A 19,004-nucleotide genomic window follows, 5' to 3' on the forward strand; every position below is an offset into this window, starting at 1 on the left:
TCCACGTCTGAACAGCCAAACTCATTTCGTTTGCCATGATTACATGGTACTAGCACTAGGTAATATAAAAATACTTACTGTTAAGTATATTTAACGCTAAATAAAAAGCACTGCATTCATAATTTTCATATAGCGCTGCTGTCAGAACAAAATCTCGTATATCTCATTTTTTGTCGATTTTCAGTTTTTCACAATTTGAAAATACCTGTTGTCCTTTACATTGTATGTAAATTTCATGATGAACGGACCAAAAGAAACGGCCAAAAATGACTCGGAAAAAGTCTGGTTCCATTGACTTTCATTAAAAGTAAAGTAGGTTTTTCCTGTCTCCTGTCAAGTTACCATTTTGGAGATACAAGGTTTTGTTCCGACAGCAGTGATATAGTAGCAAGATGGTACAATTGGTGTCATATTACACACCTCTATGTGGTATATTACTGACATCCTAGTATTTGTTTTGTGTCCATCTGCTGTTGCTGAGTTGCAGAAGGTTTTACAGAATGCTATGCAAGTGAAATGTAGCTCCCTTTAAGATTCTAGCAACTAAAGCTGTATGAAAGTTTCATCATGTAAAGTCAGTCTTAAACCCAGTGGGCTTTTTTTAATACTTAAGGGCTGCTTGAGTTGTAAAAAAAAGGTTAGAGGGAGAGGGAAAAAAAGTAAAAGAGAAAGAGGGGTACATACCAAGAGAGTCTAACACAAACTGGTCCTGAGTGACAGCCAGGGGGGGCTGCACGCACACACTCAATTTGGGGCTCTGAACAGCGGAGCGAGCGCTTACTTTAATCTGAAGGAAAAGCAAAGAGAACAAAGTTTCATTAATTTTAAGTTAAATTCATCAATACAATTCTAAATGCATTGTAGTTTTCCACCTTTTTTCAATTATATTTTCCTACAGTACAACAGATGAGCAAAATTAAGAGCATAAACAGGGGTTTGTGTATGTGTGTACATCAGTACCTTGACTGTAACAGAAGGGACAGCCATGTCATTCATCTCCGGAATAAGGGCTTGCTGAGGAGAGAGAGAACATCATCAGTGCTACATATCTGTGTGTGCTGTGCTGATCACAGTCTGTTGAAAGTCACAGAATATCTGAAGAAAGGGGAATGTTACTACTATGTTTTATACTAAGGGGTGGATGTACACAGGAGCACATGTGAAAAGCAAAATGTGCCTTGATGCGACTGCAGTATGTGGCTTAGCACACAAACTGCAGGTAGTCCAGATTGCTAACCGCTCACTCATGAGGTGTGTGTGAGTTCAAAAGGCACAGTGAAATAATGGCGCCATCAGCAAGACAAACAAAACAGAAAATGACTCCTCAGTGAAGGAGAGAGTGGTGTTTATGAATACTTTTTTTCCACCAAAATTTTTTCCTCCAGCTGAGAAAACAGCAAAAAAAGGACTGTATGCACATATTGCAGCCGCATCACAGGATATTTTGTACAGAGTCTTCTAAAATACATACATCCAGAAAGTTTAAACAGTGCGATTCTAAGGGCAAACATTCTTTTAGGACGCGCTTGAGGCTCATGCCTCCATGTAATGCCCATGCATCAGACACAGTCCTACTTGGCCTGCGAACTTATTAATTTTCTATTGTTACTAGCTCGTTTTACCCTGAGATACACTACAGTCCCCTGCATGCACTGAAACAGAGTGTGTGTTCTGACCCCTTCCCCTACAACAATCTATGGGCCAGCGGTTACACAAAAACAAAAGATACCCGGATTATTTTTGAAGTATTAAGTGCCTATTTTGTTGTGGCAGTTTTGGTATATTTTGAATAAACAGTGGCCCATTCAGGTCATGGCAAAATGTTACGTAAAAATAAATAAAAAGACATCTGGCCCATGGATTTGCTGAGATTTTTTAATATGGCCCTTTTAGTGGTTGAGTTTGACACCCCTGGTTTACCGGCTGGGTCTACTGCCATTGTTAAAGGAAGTCTCTCAAGGCAGAAGAAAAACAACACAAAAACAGACACAGCAAGTTGGTCAAACTTTAGTAAATTGAGCGGAATGCTTTATTGGGTGCCCTTCTGACATCTTAACCTGTATTTTTGCATAATCTTTCCACATTTCGCATGGCTCTCCCTCAAATACATATGCATGAGGATGAGAAGTGCAAATGTTTTACTATGCACACAGTGCAAAAGGATGAGTGTATCAGGCCCATGTTCAAAAGTTTGTAGATACCTTGTCATTGAATGCTTCTTCTGAAATCAACTGAATTAATGAAGAGATTCCACCCCATTTGCTGCAGCAACAGCATCTGCTCTTTGCTGGGAAGATTTCAATGCATTCAGCAACAAAATCATTAGTGATGTCAGGTACTGATGTTGGATGATCAGTTCTGGACCTCAAACATCACTCTAACTCCAAAAAAGAATAGATGGAGCCAGGGGTAGACCTTACCTGATGCCCCTGGCACAACATTTCACAGCCTGAAGTCAGAGTGGCCACTTGCCTGAAAGATTTCGGTCTGTTTTTTTCTTCCTTTCAACAAATCTGCTTGGTCGAAACCGGAAGTCGGACAAATTAGAATTTGTTGAAATCATTAAAATCACCACATCGATAACCAGTGTGATGGTGTGGTGATTCTGGTGGTTGAGCTGGTCTACCTTGCGTCATTGATGCTGTTCCATTATACAAGCTTTATTATACTATTAGGAATGCATTGTTTACAACAATAGCTTTAGCAGATCACTGGATGAGGTGTTTGTCATTTTTCACAATATCAGAAGCTTTTCAACAGAACCATTTCTGTATGTATATAAAAAAAGGTTAAGAGTGGATGTGTCCAATAATGTCTAAAAGATAGAAGGGAAAGGTACCGAGACGTCGTCCAGGCTGGAAGAGACAATGGCTGTCACTGTCAGATCATCCTCTGCTTCAGCTTTGGGGATGATGTCTGCAGAGAGAGAGAGAGAGAGAGAGAAGACAGTAAGCCTTTATGAAGGCCTCTATAAGAAAGATATGAACTCAAAGTCAACATGACAAAACATCAAAAATAATATTGCATTTTCATTCCATAATGTCACATAAGAGTGAGCCACAGTATCAACAAGAATCTATGAGCTAGCTGAGCATTGCCAATAGATGGTGGTGGTGGGAGGAGAACATGGAACATGACATTATTCAGATATGACAACTCATGAACAGTGAAACAGCTGACAAGTTCAGAAACTAACTCCCCGTCTTGGAGTCTGGTATCATTGTTCCTAGGAAAAAAATTTAACATCATCCTAATGTAGTCTAACAATAAAATACAGGGTAACTGTGGTGAAATTATTTAGTTCACCAAGTTCAGCAACTGCACAAATACAAGTCAAAATATTGTACTATCTTCTAGGTATTTTGATTTATTTGTTGCTTATCATAGCAAGGTGAAAGGTTTTGTGTGTACAAAAGATCCTTTTGAGACCCCACACTTATTATAAACAGAGGTCATGCTAAAAACCCATAATTTGTGTTCAACTGGCTCCATAAGACACATAGTGCTTGGACCCTGATGACTGCCACTTGTGATATATATGGTGATTTAGCTATTATATCAGTTAAGACAGTAAATAGAAAAAAACATGTTCTACATCAGTTAAATGGAAGTTGATGCTAACATACTCTTTTCTGTGCTGTATTTGGGGGAAGAGGAAGGATTCCCTATGAGAATTCTCTGCTGGCACTAGACTTCACCCCTTTCTTAAATTATAAACTTTTCAAATCTATGTGATTCACATGAGTGGCATATTCATATTGCTAAAAGGCGACAAGATTGCATGTGTGATTACTGGTTGTCTTTTAAATCAGGAGTTTTCAACCTTTTCCACCCCAAGGCCCACCTATTTATAATCACAAATCACAGCGGCCCACAGAAAAACTAAAATCAACTTTTTAAAAAAAGTTTCCTTTTTGTTCTTAATTGCTCAAACGGAAAACCTGTGAATCAGGGCCTGAAAAAGATCAGATCGTCCATTTTACTTAAAATTTGCAGTTATGTTAAAAAACATAACAGGTTAAAAAACATATGTTTGCAGAGGTGTCAAAAGGGGCATAGATGTGGACTGTGATTTGGAGCTGCAGTTCATCATGTTTTCACTATAAATACTCTTGTGGCTCCCACAGGAGTGACTGTTTGGTTTCGAGATGGGTTTTAGCACCTCATTTAAAATGAACCACACTCCACTCTCTAGGCCTTTGGATTAGCATCGTCACAATAAACAATAATAATAAACCCTACTTGATATCTGCTTCTTTTTTTATTAGTTTATCAACTTGAATTTAACTATGCAGGTTGCTGATGCTCAGCCAAAAATCAAACACATCTCTTTGCTATTATTTTATGGCTTGTCTGTCGTTTTTTAACAGCTGCAGGTGCTGCAGGAACTTTATGAGAGCAATGAGAGTCTGTAAAGAGTCAGACATTAAAACAGGCAGATGATAGTGACAATATACAGCGCTGACATGCTGTTGGAAGAGGAGGAGAGCCAGCTCTATTGACGAATTCCCTCGTTTCACCATAAAATGCGTTCCCATCAGCAATGAACTGAACAGTGTTTGGTTGGAAGCGGACCAAGACCCTCAGTTTTGCTGGACCAGTTCAGCTATTTGTTGCAGACCCAAATACGGGTGGAGTGTTCACACAAAAGTTTGATAGGTCCGCATCAAACAAGGTAGGAGAAAGCGGCTTGAGAAACTTCTCCATCTCTGGCTAACTGTCTGCACTGTGTGCCCATGGCTGCGTTGTCTCTAAGGCTACGTTCACATTACCAGGTTGAAGTGGCACAGATCAGATTTTTTGCCCTAATGTGACTCAGATATGATGTTTTCAGGATTGTGTGGACACGCAAATCTAAGCTTTTCAAATCCGTGCTGAGCCACTTTCATATGTGGTCCTAGATTGGATACGTATCCAATTCATGGCCATGTGACCTTAATGTGAAGCTCAGATCGTAATTCATGTGCTTTTTTTCCACTGCGCATGCGCCATCATTCAGCGTTACTATGGCAGCAGTGCAGAACAGAAGACAAAGCCTGTAAACGGTGGAAAAACAACACACTCACCTTTTTCTCCTTTGTCTCGCTCTAATAATGAAGCTGAGAGCTGATCAGAGTTAATTATCTTCTCAGCAAAGGCTCGTTCTGCTCCATAGTTTATTTGCTGATGATGCACGTGATTCATTCACTTACCTAAACAAGTGTGAACCATCATGTCAGAGAGATCGTATTTGAGCAAAAAATCGGATTTGAGCAATGAGGCTTGTAATGTGAACATAGCCTAACTGATATTGTGTCATTAGCCTGCGACTGCGGTGTTATTTATACGTCTCTACCAGCCCACCACGAACTACTGCCTCCCCCTGGGTACAGGCCAGAGTACAGGCTAGCAAGTACTTCACGGCCCACTGGTTGACCAGAGACATGAACTAGCAAGGTGAAAAAGTCAGTTGCGATTCTAGGTTGATTTTAAGATTTGAGTGTACTATAAAAGACAACCAAAGCTCAATCAATTATTCAATAACAAGAAAAATCTGCCAAAAAAAATGGCCACAACATTTCATGATTCAGAGCATCCCAGCTTTAAAATGGTGCCAAAAAGCGCTCCTTGGAGCAACGCAACTGAAGAAACACTTCTGGTTCCCTAAAGGTTGTAAACATCTGGCCTAGAATGTTCTTTAGGTTTCTTAGGCCCAGAACCTAAAGAACCATGTAAAGAACAAGTGTGAAGAACCTTTACATTCTGTGGAGGCTCTCTACATTTTAAAACTTGTCACTTGCAAAAAAGGTTCTTCAAAGAAACATCAGTTGGAAGGTTGTCCAGGGAACCAAAAGTCATTCTTACAATATCGCTTCAAAGAACGCTTTTTTGGCACCTTTATTTAAAGAAACTAATAGAGCGAGAGACAGAAACAGTGAGGCAGATACAGAGAGAAGGACAGAGACGGCGCAAAAGAGAGAGAAGGGAGAGAGGCACTGATAAAGTGAGACAGATTCAGACAGATCCAACACCCTCCAACATAACGGCTCTTTCTTCATCATCAGATCTATTACAGCTCCCCCAAACTGCACCAGGCACTACCATGAAAACATCCAGTCCATAACCGTCCAGATAACGGCACTGATTTATGCAATGAAGACTCGCCCTGGCCGCTTCCTCGCATAGCTGATGTCCATTTCACAATGCGCGCTCGTAAAACAGGAGAGTGAATTTCTTTCACCTTCGCCTCCCTCTGCGGGACACCGAGGCTCTGTTCTTACCCACAAAGCCCCCAGTCTCCAGCCCCGCTGAGGGTTAAACTAGGTCAGCGCCAGGCCTTGAATCTGCCATCAACATTGTTATTACAGAAAACATGTATGTTAAAGGCTTAAGTCTAAGTCGCAGAAGTTTCTTGTGATCAGTTGCTGCCATCATATGCAAAATAAAAAAAAATCCTGTCAGTTCTTTTCCTGAACATTGTCCAGCCCAGTGCCAACAGTAAAAACTTGTGTCTATAATAGAATGTTGTCATTTAGGGGTATAAATTCCATAATCAACAGAATTGGTGATAATTGATTATAAAAATACTATATAAAGTACACTACACTACTGTGTATACCAGCGTTTCCGTAACATCCATTTTTAGTTTTTTTATTTTTCCCTGTGACCCACGTTATATGTTTAAGTACCAAAAAGAGTCATAATTCATTTTTACACAACCATTTTCCAACCTCTCTTTATCCTATAAAATTAAACAGGCTGTTTTGTTACTGCACCGTGACTCAGAAAGATAAGCGGTTTAGATGATGTATATGTTTGTGTGTGTGTGTGTTTTGTTACTGTGCCTTTAAGACTGATACCTGTAAATGACCTATATTCTGATTGGCTGCCCTGTACTGTGGCATACTTAAAAAGCAGCCCAGGCTGACACACTCTCTATAACTTCAGCATGAATGGGAGGGGCAAAGTTGTTCTAGAACCCATGTGTCGAACACAAGGCCCACGGGCCAGACAGGATTGCATCGTGGCCCCTTGCAAAAGTATTTTATTTTTCTATTAATATTAGCCTGTTTCACAATGCGCTGCACTACAGCATGCACTGCAACATAATGACTCTCCTACCCCAACAACAATCCATGGGACAGCGGTTACACATAAATTCTACACAACTCCACGCAATTCCACACCAGTTATATCACAAAACACACTAGCCGCATTTTAACTGCAGTTCAACCAACATAAACACTTAATGTTTGCTCAGCAGTTTTGAAACTGAGCCCAGGAATTAATAAACTTGCAGCAAAGAAAAGATACCAGGTGTCTAGTTCAAGCAAATCTGTAGGTTTAAAAGACTGAGCTCCTGGGGACACTTACATTGTGAATACTTTAAGTATTCAAGTAATATTTCAAGGTCTATTACAAGTGCTTATATTTTGCTGTTGACAATCTGGTGTATTTTGAATAAACAATGGCCCGTTTGGGTTATGGTAAAATGATACAGGTGTTCTCCGGCCCACCGATTTGTTGAGATTTTTTAATATGGCCCCTTTAGTGTTGAGTTTGACACCCCGGTTCTAGATTGAATGAGTATATATACGTAAATGTGTTGGTTTCCATTACATCAGAAAAACAAATAATTTTTGCAGATTAGTGTCAATTTCAAAGTTTATATTAAAGTAGTGAGGAATATTCAGTTTTCCATGATATGAGCTCTTTAAAATATGGGTTACAACTCTATTTGGATTACAGATGTCTTTGTGCTGCATCGCCACATAATGAGGAATGAGTGTCAGCATGTTTGGCCGAGTGAGAAATGTGTGGTGAGTTAAAGGCTTTTTCACATCAAGTCAGATTGAGCTTTTTTTATTTTTTTGTATTTGTTAAATCTACCAATATTACAAAATAATATTACAAAACAATCAATTTTAATTGTGTGAATGGATTACATGAACTGTTTCCTAAAGGATTGAATCTGTGTGAATTCAAAGATTTACACTTCTACTGTCAGTGTGTTTTAGACCTACCCTGGTTCTTGGTGGCTTCGCGAATGACCTTGTGCAGAGCCTTCATCTCTGTGTCCACCTCATCATAGTTGACCTCCCGAGCGTCCACTTTAGGTGCATTGAAGAAAGAGGGGTCAGTGCCCATGTAGGAGCACTGCAGATGACCCTCTGAGCTCAGTGTCACCACCAAACCCTTTAGTTCCCTAAAAACAATCAGAGTGACACAGAGAAGGACATCAAAGATAAGAAGCAAAGCAAGTACAAATTACAGCATTTCATCTTGACCTTGAAACCTTGACCTTGGGCTATGTTGCTTTTATTTCCGTTTTGTTTTTTTTTACTGTTTTTATCTTTTTCATGTAATTTTCTACAGTTATTAATGTATTTTTGGCACAGTTCTGGTACATAGTTACATAATGAATTACATTTATATTCATGTTTTCTGTATTGACAGGTTTAGTCTACGCTAATGATTTTTTCCATTTTGATTCATCCAAAATGTCAAAAGCAAAGTGATTTTTCTTTCTCCAAAACAAGAGAAATCTTCATACAAATCAATAAAATTATATCATACACCGATCAGGCATAACATTATGACCACCTCCTTGTTTCTAGTGGGTCAGACACAGCAGTGCTGCTGGAGTTTTTAAACACCTCAGTGTCACTGCTGGACTAAGAATAGTCCACCAACCAAAAATATCCAGCCAACAGTGTCCTGTGGGCAGCGTCCTGTGACCACTGATGAAGAACTAGAGGATGACCAACACAAACAGTGCAGCAGCAGATGAGCTATCGTCTCTGACTTTACATCTACAAGGTGGACTGACAAGTTAGGAGTGTCTAATAGAGTGGACAGAGAGTGAACACAGTGTTTAAAAACTCCAGCAGCACTGCTGTGTCTGATCCACTCGTACCAGCGCAACACACATTAACACACCACCATCATGTCAGTGTTGCTGCAGAGCTGAGAATGATCCACCACTCAAATAATACCTGCTCTGTGGGGGTCCTGTGGAGGTCCTGACCATTGAAGAGCAGGGTAACAAAGCATGTAGAGAAACAGATGGACTACAGTCTGTAATTGTAGAACTACAAAGTGCACCTATATAGTAAGTGGAGCTGATAAAATGGACAGTAAGCATAGAAGCAAGGTGGTGGTCATAATGTTATGCCTGATCGGTGTACATTCCACATATTACAATATTTAGCTGTAATATATATTCAATAAAATCTCCTCATTCACTTAGAAACTCAAATATGGTGTGGACCAAACATTTTTAATCTGCATTTTTGACAGAATTTGTCCATTTCTTTTAATAAGTTATGCGTCAGAAAGGCGTTTCAAGGCGTACAAGCCTTTGGGGACTTAAAAGTGAGAACAAAAATAAAGGGAAATACATTCAGTGCAGCAGAACACTAGATACTGAGGGCTTGGTGACCTAGAGGGTGTGAGTTGCTCATTTACACAGAAAGAGGTGTGGGGGGCTTTGAGGACAGGCTCTGAGTGTGACGGAAGGTTTTGAGAGGTGAGAAGACTCTGGTAGAGTCACTGATCTCAGAGCTGCATTGTTAGTGAAGAGGCAGAGTGCATGAATAAACTGTACGGTTCTGTACAGGCTCAGGGTCAGCAGAGGTGCTAACTGGAAACAGATGGTGTTGAGTTTTCAGGCCAGTAAGACTGTAAGTCTGGCTCAGGGAGACCCAGCACAGCGGCTGCACCTGTAAAGGGGGTTCCTTTTGTTGTTAAAACCCCATACACCCCACGCTTGAGGCCCCTGGTCCCCTACTTTCCACAGGCTCTACTGATATTATAGTCACCATTAATATAGATTATAGTTTTAGTTTTATTGATGGATAACGAAAACATTGTCCATTGCAATGTATACTTTTGCGCTACAGACAAAAAAAACAAACAAAAAAAACATTGGTAGACCAACGACAAACATGACACAGACCAATGGCCATCCTATTTACAGGCCTAAAAGGCAATAAAATAAATAAATACATACAAACATACAGACACACATAAAACTACATGAATGGTAAGTTTTTATTCTGGAAATGTTTAAAATGCTGTCTTAAAATTCCCATTTGGGAAATGTGTACATATCATTTGGTACTGTTATGCAGTGAAATACGGAAACTATAATGATACTGAATTTTATCAATTGTGCTCAGCGCTGATGTTATCCCCTTCAGCCAAATAGCCCCTACTTTTCACTAACATTGGTGACCTCTACACTTGTCTAAACTGCTGATGGTCAGAGCTCACCTTATATTTCACTTTAACCACTTTCACCATTAGGCCTGTCATGATCATGTAGTTTTAGTTGACGATTAATTGTATAAGGACCATTCTACAGAATTAGTTCACACCGTGGTCCCACATTAAAACATTAAAAAACAACAATTACGGATTCAGCCTCTAGGTATTTACAAGGATTATGTTATAATATATTTAAACCCACTGCATGAATTGAGATAGTAATCAACTAAACATACACAAAATCATCATTTATAGTGTACTTTCTATTGGGAGGTGTCAGTTTACATTTTTTGATGTTGTTTTTTAAATATAACTTTTGGATTAAAACTTTAAAGTGAAGTTGAAAGATTTAGACTGATCATGAGTTAAATTTTTCAATGGAAAAAACTTTATTCCAAAAATTAAGCAAACGTTTGTGTTTTAATGAAAAATATGATGATTTTATTTATGTATAACTGTTCAAAGCTGTGTTTGCAAATCATGTTCTGCTCAAAATGAGCTATAAATTTTCACTCTTGAAACAGTCACCACTGAAATATTTGGTTTTGGTAGTGTTACGATTTTGTCAGTGACAAAATGGAATGTTCTGTCATTTGTTTTAATAAAATAAATATTAAATAAAGTACCGGGTCACTCAAAGCAAAAGGACTTTAGTCCAGCTCAGTTAAAAGTCTTAAATGTGTTTTCAAGTCTGAGTTTGAACCAATTCAATAAAATGATCCATAAACAATTGAAAGCAACAGTTTAATTGGCTCAAATAAACAACGATTCTGTAAGACCAGTGACACGTCTTTCATCATTAACACTGCATAAAAAAAAAATTTAAAATGTGTTGGTTACCACAACCATTATAAAGAAAATCTGTTAAGTTGATCTAAAATAGGCTTTTTACATTAAACCACACAGAGTTAGTTTTGACTTAGTTTTGCTAACAATACATTTCCATTACTAGTTAGCTACATTAGCCTTGTAGCTTTAGCGCAAAACTAAAAAAGCAAACTTCAGACAGCAAGCATATTTTGACTGACTACACTTGGAGTCAGAGGGAAACAGTGGAAAATTGATATTTCTCCAAACAATTTCTTTAAGGCTGAATTCACCAAGTAAAGACCGCTCTTTGGAGAATTCTCGCAAATTTCATTGAACGCAGGTGTCACAATACACGAAACCATCCCATTCACATCAGCATTTTTGGGCTAAAACACGGCAGGAAATGGATCGAAGGCCATGTGTGAAAAGTGCTGGATGAGCACACGGCACCAAGCGACTTGTTCAACATGAGAGCACCTCATTTTTCCAAGCAAAAATCCGAGCCAAAGCAAACAGAATCACACCCACAGTAATGTCTATTGACTTTCTCTCCAGCGGTTCATCCTCACCCGATCCCCAGCGCACTGCTGACTGCTGCTCCTCCACATTTTGAAAGAGGCTTTTTCGGGGGCAGAAAAAAGCAGTGTGGATTTATCAGTGTGGTTTTGCAAAAGCATTCAGACCATACTTGTAACATGTAATATGTCCAAGCTTGTAATTTTTTTTACTGTATTATTTTATTTTATATACATGTGCTAGTGGTGGAATTTAACAAATCCATGCAATGGCTGGAGACATCTAGCACGTATCTTTTGCCAAACTTTGTTTTTAACTAGCTCTAACAAGTACTTTTTTTCCAAGATAAGAAATGTGTGTTATTTTTATTGTATTTATGTTTATTTGGATCTATTTTAATATATATGGTGTTTTTACAAACACACTACTTTAAATTTCATTCAAAATATGCTGAATCATGAAGTAAATTTTTTTAGGGATAAAATTATTATGAGCAAACTAGCATATTGTATAAATACTCAAGGAGATGAACCAAATATTTGGCAAGTGTAGCCAATATTTTATTTTGGACTGACCTACCAGTTTCGTACATGGACTGTTTTTCACGAAATCTTCATTCTTTTTGATACATTATCAAATGTAAGCACTGTTAAGTTCTCTAGCTATCAGTGATGGTCTCACAGCGGCACTACCACCTGGTCTGGCAACCCAAGTTGATTGGACAATGTGATATAAAGATTACATGATATTCTTTCCTTTTCTTGATTACAGAGCACATATGTGCAGAGAAATGTTCAGAGACTGACACTTGTACTTCCTGATCTGTGCAATAACTTTGTCTCCGACTTTAATAAGTTTAATTAATAAGTAAGATTTGTCAGAGCGAAAGGGCCTGAAAACTCACGCACTGCTAATCTTTAGACTACCATTAAAAGACAGTGTTTGTCAATAATTTAAAAGGAATCTGGTTGCAGATAAACGTATAGAAATGATTCTAATATGCTAGACTTATGCAACTTTACAGTACAATTAGAAAGCTATGAGAAAATAAATAAATGAATAAAACAATAATAATAATAATAATAATAATAAAATAATAATGTGTTCAATGTGATAAATGTAGATGTATTATTCATAATCCTTCAGGATGCTTCATTTTTGAAAAGTGCTGATCAAAATCTGAAAAATAGACAGTTAAAGCATATTATTTATCATTTACTTACTTCCTTAAGTATTGACCAAACCATCTAAAAATACACTTTGATATCTAGTTTATACTATTATTACAGAACATAAATTAACAGTCACTGTAGTTATTACACAGTTTACACAGTATTGCACATTTACAATAACATTTCATTTCATTTACAATTGTTCTCATGTACTTCTCTGTGATATTTCAGGCTAGACGTTTTACAGAATGGGATTGCATTAGTTCTTTTAGAGCATTTTCTGCTGGTGCTGGATCAACACCAGTACTGTGTATCAGATTAGTGCCATCTCTACCTTTTACCCATGGAAATCTACTCTGCACCACGTTTTGTATTAAAAGTACATTTAAAATTGTTTTATATCTTGCAGAATCTTTACAAACTTCACAGGTAGGATCTGAATATCTTTGCAAACCACTGTAAATACACTCTGGCTGTGAGCCGTGATGCTCTTTGAAGCCCTTTGCAGTAGCAGATGTGAGATCAGCTCTCTGATGGAAGCTGTATGGAACATGGTGGTGTTTTTCAGTTCAGTCAGTAACTGCTGCATGCATTTGTGTTTATCTATAAATTATCTGTTTGTAACGTAGGTACAGGAGTGTGTGAGTGTGTGTGTTCAGTCATCTTGTGGCTGTGTTGAGTGGAATGTGTGTTTTGCTTTTCTGCTCGGTGCGGTTGCTGCGGGTGGGTCAGCGTAGGGGACTCCTCTAACTGGGTGGTAAAACACTCCAGCTGTGCTCCTACGGTACAGAACACACACAAACACACGAGAGCTAGTACGGGACACGCTCCACTGCTCACATACTCCACTGAAACAGACTCTGCTGAACTATTCACACCTCATAAAACCACCAGCATATCAGCTAGGGATGCACTGATACCAATTTTTTCAGACCAAACACAAGTTCGTTTTATGGTATATGCTGACACCGATACCATAATGAGTGACCTACTTAGAACAGCTGTTAGTGCAGCTGTTAGTGTAAATAAGTACAAATGTGCCAAAGGTTAAATCATTCAAATCTAGCTGATGTTAAATGAAGTGCATTGGCTGGCTATGTTACATTAGTTACCTCGATTCAAACAGCACTGCAGTGGAGAAGAGCAGGTTTTTTCCTTGTTAATAAAGTACATTTGATATTTTTGATCCCACATTCCTCATCTGTCCCTTTCGACAACTGTCTCTGTGGCACTGGGGGCAGTTGTGGGCTGGAGGTTAGGGAACCAGCCTTGTGACCGGAAGGTTGCTGGTTCGATACCCTCAGCTGACAGTACATGACTGAAGTGCCCTTGAGCAAGGTACCTAACCCCCAACTGCTCCCCAGGCGCTGTGGATAGGGCTGCCCACCGCTCCGGGCAAGTGTGCTCACTGCCCCCTAGTGTGTGTTAACTAGTGTGCATGTATGTGGGTGTTTCACTGCACGGATGGGTTAAATGCGGAGGTCTAATTCCTCTGTGTGCAAACGCAGTTGGCTAATAGTTCTGAATTCAACTCAATTCAATTCAGTGACCGCAGGAACCAACGCATCCGAAGAGCACACTTGTGGAGCTTGACATCTTGTTGGAGTATTTTTGGCTGGTTGAGCTGTAGATGAATGCCCTTAAGCCAGGTATACTCTGTGTGATTTTAGAAATCTTGTTTTTGGCGACTCTCACAGTACATTTGATTAGTCCATTGAGTATGAACAATGCCTGTGATTTATATGCTCACACTGTATGAAAACAACTGGTCTGACTGACGTGCTACGACACATGCTCATTCTGCACATGAAACGCAGCCTCTACAGGCGGCTTCGTTTATGGACAACTTCCTAACAGCTGTTTTATTCAAAGCAACATGCCTCGCATCCAAGCAAAAGCACTGAGAAACAGTGGTGCTACATCAGCTTTGCTAATTTGTACCACACAGTGCATTGAAACTAAATCCAGGCTGTGATGTGCATCAAGTCTGATCTGTTCATTTGCATATTCATTTATTCAGTGTAAATAAGCAAAAACATTTTCTGCACCAAAGTATAATCAAATATATTGCTATTTAAGATTTTTGCACTGAATCATTAACTAAAGAAACATAACGCTGCTGTTAAAACAAAACCTCTCTAATTAAATGTGTCCATTTTTGTCCATTTTTCAGTTTTTGACATCATTTGAAGGTACCTGTTGGCCTTTACATTGCATGAAATTTGTGATTTTATCACGGGGAAGAGTGTTATTAAGCACGACAGCGTAAGATATGATAAATAATTTTAGTTATTATAAATAATAATCGAGATAAACAAGTATTCTACCAAGAAACATGTTTTTCTAGAGTATGGTATTGTTGCCAAGCAACCATGCATGCTGAATGAAGTTGCCCATAACTCTGCACTACGTAGGAATTTATATACTGGCTCCTGCTCGCCAACAGTGCAAAACACAGCTAACAAACAGTCATTTGGGATTTAGCCATGTACATACCGGACAAATTTAGTTGCAAAAGCAAAAATTCCATAACTTACGGTGCGCACTATATAAGAAGGAGGAAGCCGTTTGAGATTCAGCCTGGGTTTGATGCGATGTAAGGCAGATCTGATTAAACACAGACATTTGAAACATGTAAGACATCCACCTGATATTATCTTTAGTCTTCTATATTGCTGTTTTACAGTGAATCATACAGTAAGTACTTTAATTCAAGCCTGTGATATTAATAGAGTTGATAGCTATCTTTTAGCCTGTTAGCTAAGCAATGATTTTTCAAGACATGGCGCAGTAATACAGACATTAGTTGTTGTGAAGCGGTCATAGGTGTGCATATATCAAGTATTTTACACAGGCTTAAAACATGGCTCAGCCAATCAGGTTCTAGGCTTGAAATTATTCATTTTAGAAAAAGAGATTTACACCTTTACCCCAGGAACTGTACAGGTACTGTCCAAAGTCAAGTCCAGAACTATATTACTCCACAGCGGACAAAGCATAACGACCAGCTGCATCATTAAAGAGATGAACAGAGTACATACAGTCTGACAGCACAGCTCATGTAAACACACTCTGACCTACAAGTTGTAAATACACAACCTGAACCACGCTATTAGTCATAACTGCTTCGCTTACAACTGTTTAAAATTACAGTGCGATTATGGCTGTTTGAGACGTGATATTTCGAGCTGCAGCCACTCCTTATCTGTTTTGATTGGCCAGCCGATATGGAACATCTTGGAGCAATTTCCTGCTGTGGCTTCAGCTATGAGGGTGCATATGGAAACAATAATAATTGTCGTTCATTAATAACTTTCTTGTAACTAAGCCTAGTACAAATGCATGAGGAAAGTGAGTGCAGGCCCAAGTGCTACTTAATAAAGGGTGTGTGTGTGTGTGTGTGTGTGTGTGTGTGTGTGTGTGTATGTGTGAGTGTTTGCTACTAGGGCTCAGACTGCAACCATCACTGCTACACCTTGCTGGTATAATGCTGACTGCGATGGCGGGCACCACCATAATATTATGTTGGCTAGACTTCAGCGAGAAGTCAGAAATGAAACCTGCGTTCTTCTAAAAGATTAGTTCCAGGATTAGTTTACCAGAGGAGGTCTGGTACTGTAACATGTGCATGATTTGACTGGAGAATTCATATGGGATAAAGGATCTGTGTGGATGCTTACATCAGCATTATGCAGCAGACTCTAGACACTGTGCATTGTGTGGCTTAATGGCATAAAGATTAGTATTAAACTAGTGAAGTCGGTGCGTATAATTTACAAAACGCCACCCAACAAACCTCTACAAGACATATTCCCACATATTGTGGATTTCAGTAGTCTTGTTATGAACTTGAGGACTAAAGAACTGAGTAAAATCCAGCTCCATTTTAGCTGTTAGCCTTGTCTTTAGGTCATAAAAAAACACAACAATAACAACGGCAGCACCATTTTCTATTACCCAGTTTTTTTATTACATTACTGTGATGTTGGTTCCAACAAGACTAGTACTACTGAGGGAGTTCTGAGTTCGGTGACTTATAGAAGGTAATTTGCTCCAGAATAATTACCCAGCAGACTGGATTACTGGAGAACTGAATTAAAATCACTGATCTTGTTCACTTATCACTTAAATTACAGCACCACCCTAAATAAAACTAATACAGCTCAAATAAGTCTTAACTGGCATATTTATAACTTCACTGAAAACAAGAAAGTCTTGTTATGTTTTACAGTATTTATGTTTATTTGTATTTATTTTAATGTTATACAGTGTTTCTACTGGCAAAATCACACAAAGATTTAAACAATTGTCTTGGCCTACACTACATAATTTCTAGCCCAATATTAGCTGAAATTTGCCTCTTCTGGCAAATTTTGACTGAATTTTCATCTGAAGTGATTTTGCAGGTAAAGAGTTTGATCATAAGTGTTGATGGTGAGGATTACTGAGAGGGGGAAAAAAGTGCATCCTTAGCTTTTTGATCTAGCTCCAGAGAGATCTAGCTTTCAGATCTTTCAAACATGTTTAATTTTTATCACTCAAAACGTTCATGAGTCCTGTAGTGTGAGTCATTCAGCAATGTAAAGGAAAGAAAAATGTAATTGGAAAGATTAGGATTCAGATCATCGATTACCACCAACATCAGCTATTTCGGCTTCTATCATCCAACCCATCGTTTTCACGCTCAGATTTCAACTTTAGAGGTAAACAGTTCTGATTAAAAATATATATAGCTTTAGCCGCTGCCATTCCTTGTTGCCTGGGAATGTTTGAAAAGCGGAACCGATGTTCCATACCTTACATTGCAGACACAAAAGTGACACAAATCCAATTTTTTCCCCTAATGTGACCTAATGTGACAGATCTGATGTTTTCAGGGCTGTGTGGACACTAAATCATATCAGATTTGTGGCCATGCAACCTTAATGTAATGAAATGAACGCTCAGATCAGAATTCATGTGCTTTGTTCCACTGGGCATGCGCCATCATTCAGCGTTACTACGGCAGCAGCTGCGGACAGACATTAAAGCCTGCAAAGGGTGGAAAACCAGCACATCTCACCCTTATCGCCTTCATCTCGCTCTAATAATGAACAGCTGAGAGCTGAGCAGAGTTAATTATCTTCGCAGCGAAGGCTCGTTCTGTTCATTGGTTTGTTTGCTGTTCATGATGCAAGTGATTAATTCACATGACGTTACTGAGTGGGATGTGCACATGCGGGTCATTTCAGGACGCTAGTTTGTTCATATTAATGACAGATCTGAGTCACTTACCTAAATCAGAGTGAGCCATCATGTCAGAAAGATCGGATCTGAGCAATTAGGCTTGTAATGTGAATGAAGCCTTTGACGTGCCACATATCCAAGATATCGACCCATCATGCACTGTGCAGCCCCGTCTGATGGAACCGACGCTTCCCATTTAAAACAAATGGGATACGTTGTGGTGCACTGACATGCCGGAACTGTGTAAATGCAGCGCAAGTGTCGGTGCTGGTGTGAGCACCTCCATTAAAAATACTGGTTTCGAACTTTTGGCTGCCATGCTACGAAATAGTGCGTCCATTGTGTGCGGTGTCCTTCACTTCTATTTTTTCACCTGGGAAGCAGCATGTCAATAGAAGTTTGTATAAAATACACCTTCTTGACGTTCTTCATTTGCAGTTAGTATGAAAGAAACAAAAGCACTGCAGAACCGTTCTGCTGTGCTGCCGTGGCATGAAAGTTCCTGTATAAAAGGCCTGCATTATCCCATTTTTAGATGATATTTTGTTTTCAATGCTACACAGCATTTAGTAAGCTAGCCCCCACACCAACACCAAAACCATGTCCCCACGCTACAGTATTGTATTTAATCTGAGAGTTTGTGCTGTTTATTTGAGTTTAGGGAACTTCACAAATTCACAGTTTATTTGGGTCGAATTAAAAATAAAGGGCACTGTTCAAATTTTGGCCATATAAAATTTCAGTTAACACTGAGTATCAGAAATTTTCACTCCTTAAAATCAGTACTGGCCACAAAAGGTTCATATCAGTCAGGCCTTTTTTTGCTATACCACTTAATAACAAGTCAATAAAAGCACCCAGGCTGGTGTAGAGTGTGCCAAAAGAATCTTAGCACAAAGATAAGAGTCAAGTGATACAGTGACCATCGCTTTGAATGCTGTCTAACAGTTAACAGTTAGATACTTTGAGGCTTTTGGGAAACCACAACCAATTTCAAACAAAGAGGATGTTCTTTGATGGACCTGGCATTTC

At 38.9% G+C, this 19,004-nt stretch overlaps 1 protein-coding gene across 1 annotated transcript in view; it reads right to left on the minus strand.

Moving 5' to 3' along the window:
• Positions 1-19,004, minus strand: part of bbs9 (Bardet-Biedl syndrome 9) — a 230,088-nt gene that overhangs the window by 177,938 nt on the left and 33,146 nt on the right. The window contains exons 10-13 of the mRNA XM_036556544.1: positions 8,004-8,185; positions 2,840-2,916; positions 961-1,014; positions 685-787 (exon numbers count right to left, since the gene is read on the minus strand). Of these exons, the coding sequence (XP_036412437.1) occupies positions 685-787; positions 961-1,014; positions 2,840-2,916; positions 8,004-8,185 (416 nt within the window). The remainder of the gene's footprint in view (positions 1-684; positions 788-960; positions 1,015-2,839; positions 2,917-8,003; positions 8,186-19,004) is intronic.

The sequence above is a fragment of the Colossoma macropomum genome, unplaced genomic scaffold, assembly GCF_904425465.1.
Source record: "Colossoma macropomum unplaced genomic scaffold, Colossoma_macropomum, whole genome shotgun sequence".
Taxonomy (NCBI): Eukaryota; Metazoa; Chordata; class Actinopteri; order Characiformes; family Serrasalmidae; genus Colossoma; species Colossoma macropomum.